General features: G+C 38.6%; 1 protein-coding gene across 1 annotated transcript; it reads right to left on the bottom strand.

Annotated features, from left to right (window-relative positions):
- Positions 1 to 709: 709 nt before the first annotated feature.
- LOC114260145 (STOREKEEPER protein) lies at positions 710 to 2,318 on the bottom strand. The gene has a single exon (XM_028200198.2). The coding sequence runs from the start codon at positions 2,131 to 2,133 to the stop codon at positions 934 to 936; it is 1,200 nt and encodes a 399-aa protein (XP_028055999.1). The 5' UTR covers positions 2,134 to 2,318; the 3' UTR covers positions 710 to 933.
- Positions 2,319 to 2,509: the final 191 nt, after the last annotated feature.

A 2,509-nucleotide genomic window follows, 5' to 3' on the forward strand; every position in this document is an offset into this window, starting at 1 on the left:
TCCTTAAATGTTTTGCATTTATGTTATTTTAATTTATTTTGCATTTTGTTCTTTATTTTGCATTGAAGTCGAAAAAAGAAAGTACGATAATTAAATGGTGGCTAAAAATAGAGGGAAAGTTGGATGTGCCAAAATGGCAATTGTGCCAGTGGAGCAACGTTGACACTGTAACATGCCAAATTATAAATATGACAATTACAAAAATAGCAATAACCGCTGGAGATGCTCTTACAATCTGCCTAAATCAGAAATTAAGGACATCACCACAATCCATTAATGATAAGTAAAAGTTGAAGCACGTAATAAGTCATAGTAACCAATGCATGAGCTGAAGCAACAGCGTACCATCAACATGGAGAAGCAACAATCAATAAGGCAACAAGGCATCGTGGCAACATGGTAACTAAAATTGAATAACTAAAATTGAATTGAGAAACTAAAATTGATAACTAAAATTGAATAACTAAAATTGAATTGAGTAACTAAAATTGAATAACTAAAATTGAATTGAGTAACTAAAATTCATATATTGGTAACTAAAATTGAATCATCAGAATAGTTTAATTTCCTACCAAAGCACGTATTAACGAGACTGTAATTCGCAGTAATTCCCTGTCTCAACTATCAACCATCAACATACACAACATGAATTGAGAAATATTATATCCATCCATTGACCAAGAAATAAAACCCTAACACAAAACTGAAATGCATGAAAATATTTATATTAAACAACATAAAACCATGTAAATTTCAAAAGCCAAATAGTCTACAAGCAAAACTTGCTATCCAGACAATTAATTAAAAGATACTCAAAACTTTTAAAGCCCTGTAGTTTTAACGAAACAGACAAATAACCCTTCAAAAAAAAGGATTCAAACCATCTCCATCAAAAGAAACAACCATATACCAGTAATTACCTCCAAGATAACCTTAGGGTTTTGCAGACTTCATCGCATCCAATATCAGCTTTGTCTGCTCCTGGATCAACTCTGTCCTCTTCAGGTATAGAGCAACTTCCTCCTGGCGAAAAATCTTCCACTTTTCTTCCAACTCCATAGCTTTCGCGCTCCCAATCGTACTCATACCATCCTTCAATAAATTCTTTCCAAGCTCTGGCATTGAGAATGTAGAATACTCCTTCAACTCCAGAGACTCTTTCAAGCAAGGAAACGTAACCCAAAATTCCTTCTGATCAGGCACTGGGTCCTTTGCTTCAACCTTCGATGCCTCTGGCAAGACGAGCTCTTTCCTAACTTCTTTCGGAGAAGGTGCAGAATTATTGACCTTGATTCGCTTTCTTGATTTTTTAGCCTCATTCTTTGGAGCATTATCATCAACAGCATTACTAGCTCCACCATTACCCCAAATTTTCTTGGAAAGTTCAAAGGTCTTGAGCTCATGAGGCTTGGAAAAAGTCGGATCTTCGCCTTTCTCAGCATTGATTTGGTACTTCTTCTTCAGCCTCCTCACCTTATCCACCAATTGATTCTTGGAAACATCGGCACGAAGCGATTTCTTGATAAACTCATGAAAAGCACCCATATCAGCATGAGGTTCAGAGCCTTTCTTCGACTGGAACTCAATCATTCCCTTCAACACCGTGATCTCATCGTCCTCGTTCCACAACCTATTGATCGTGAACTTCTTCTCTTCCACAGCACCGTCTTTCTCATCGCCATTAGAGACCTTCACCTTCTTTTTCTGAGAGTCCTTCCCATTATTGGGGTCGATCTCAGCCAGGCGCTTCGAGAGTTTCGATGGCGGGGTAGCAGGTTTGGAGGGTGGTTTCTTGGGCTTGGTCGAATCGAGCATTGGTTTGGAGGCGATGGGCTTGATGGTGAAATCGGAGGCGGACGGGGAGGGTTGGGTATCGGCGGAGTGGACTTCGGGATCAGATTCTTCAGAGTCAGAAGAAGAATCGGGCTCAGAGGGTTTCTTTTTATCTTTCTCTTCATCTGATTCTTCTTCTTCTTCATCATCAGATTCTTCCTCCTCATCTTCGTCTTCTTGAGATTCAACATTTGGGTTTTGTTTTGGATCTACTTCTTTGTCGTTGATTTCTTCCGATTCGTCTTCTGATGAAGAAGCAGAAGGAGGGTTTTCCATCGCAGAAAGGCGCCTCTGAGCCATTGATTGATCAAGATATAGAGAGAGAGTAGGGTTTTGGTGTTTGAGGGTGGGAAGAGGAAGAGAGGCTTTATAGTAGTAGGGTTTTTGAGAAGAAGCAGCGGTGGCCCATTAAGCTCAAGAGTCGTGGACCCACGGACTTGAAAAGCACTCTGTGCTATGCTCTTGGCATCTTTTTGGATTACGAAATGGAAATCTTTCAAATGCAGAGGATGGCCCCATTTGATTTTTTTTTTCTTTTTCTTTTTTTTTTTGAGGTAAAATAAGGATATGTAGGAGTAACATGATGTTAGATAAGAGTTTCTCGATTACATTTTTTTTTTTTTAAGGTAAATTAAAGATATGTAGGAGTAACATGTTAGATAAGAGTTTCTCGATT

Source organism: Camellia sinensis, chromosome 8, assembly GCF_055761805.1.
Source record: "Camellia sinensis isolate YWXY chromosome 8, ASM5576180v1, whole genome shotgun sequence".
In the NCBI taxonomy this organism is placed as follows: domain Eukaryota; kingdom Viridiplantae; phylum Streptophyta; class Magnoliopsida; order Ericales; family Theaceae; genus Camellia; species Camellia sinensis.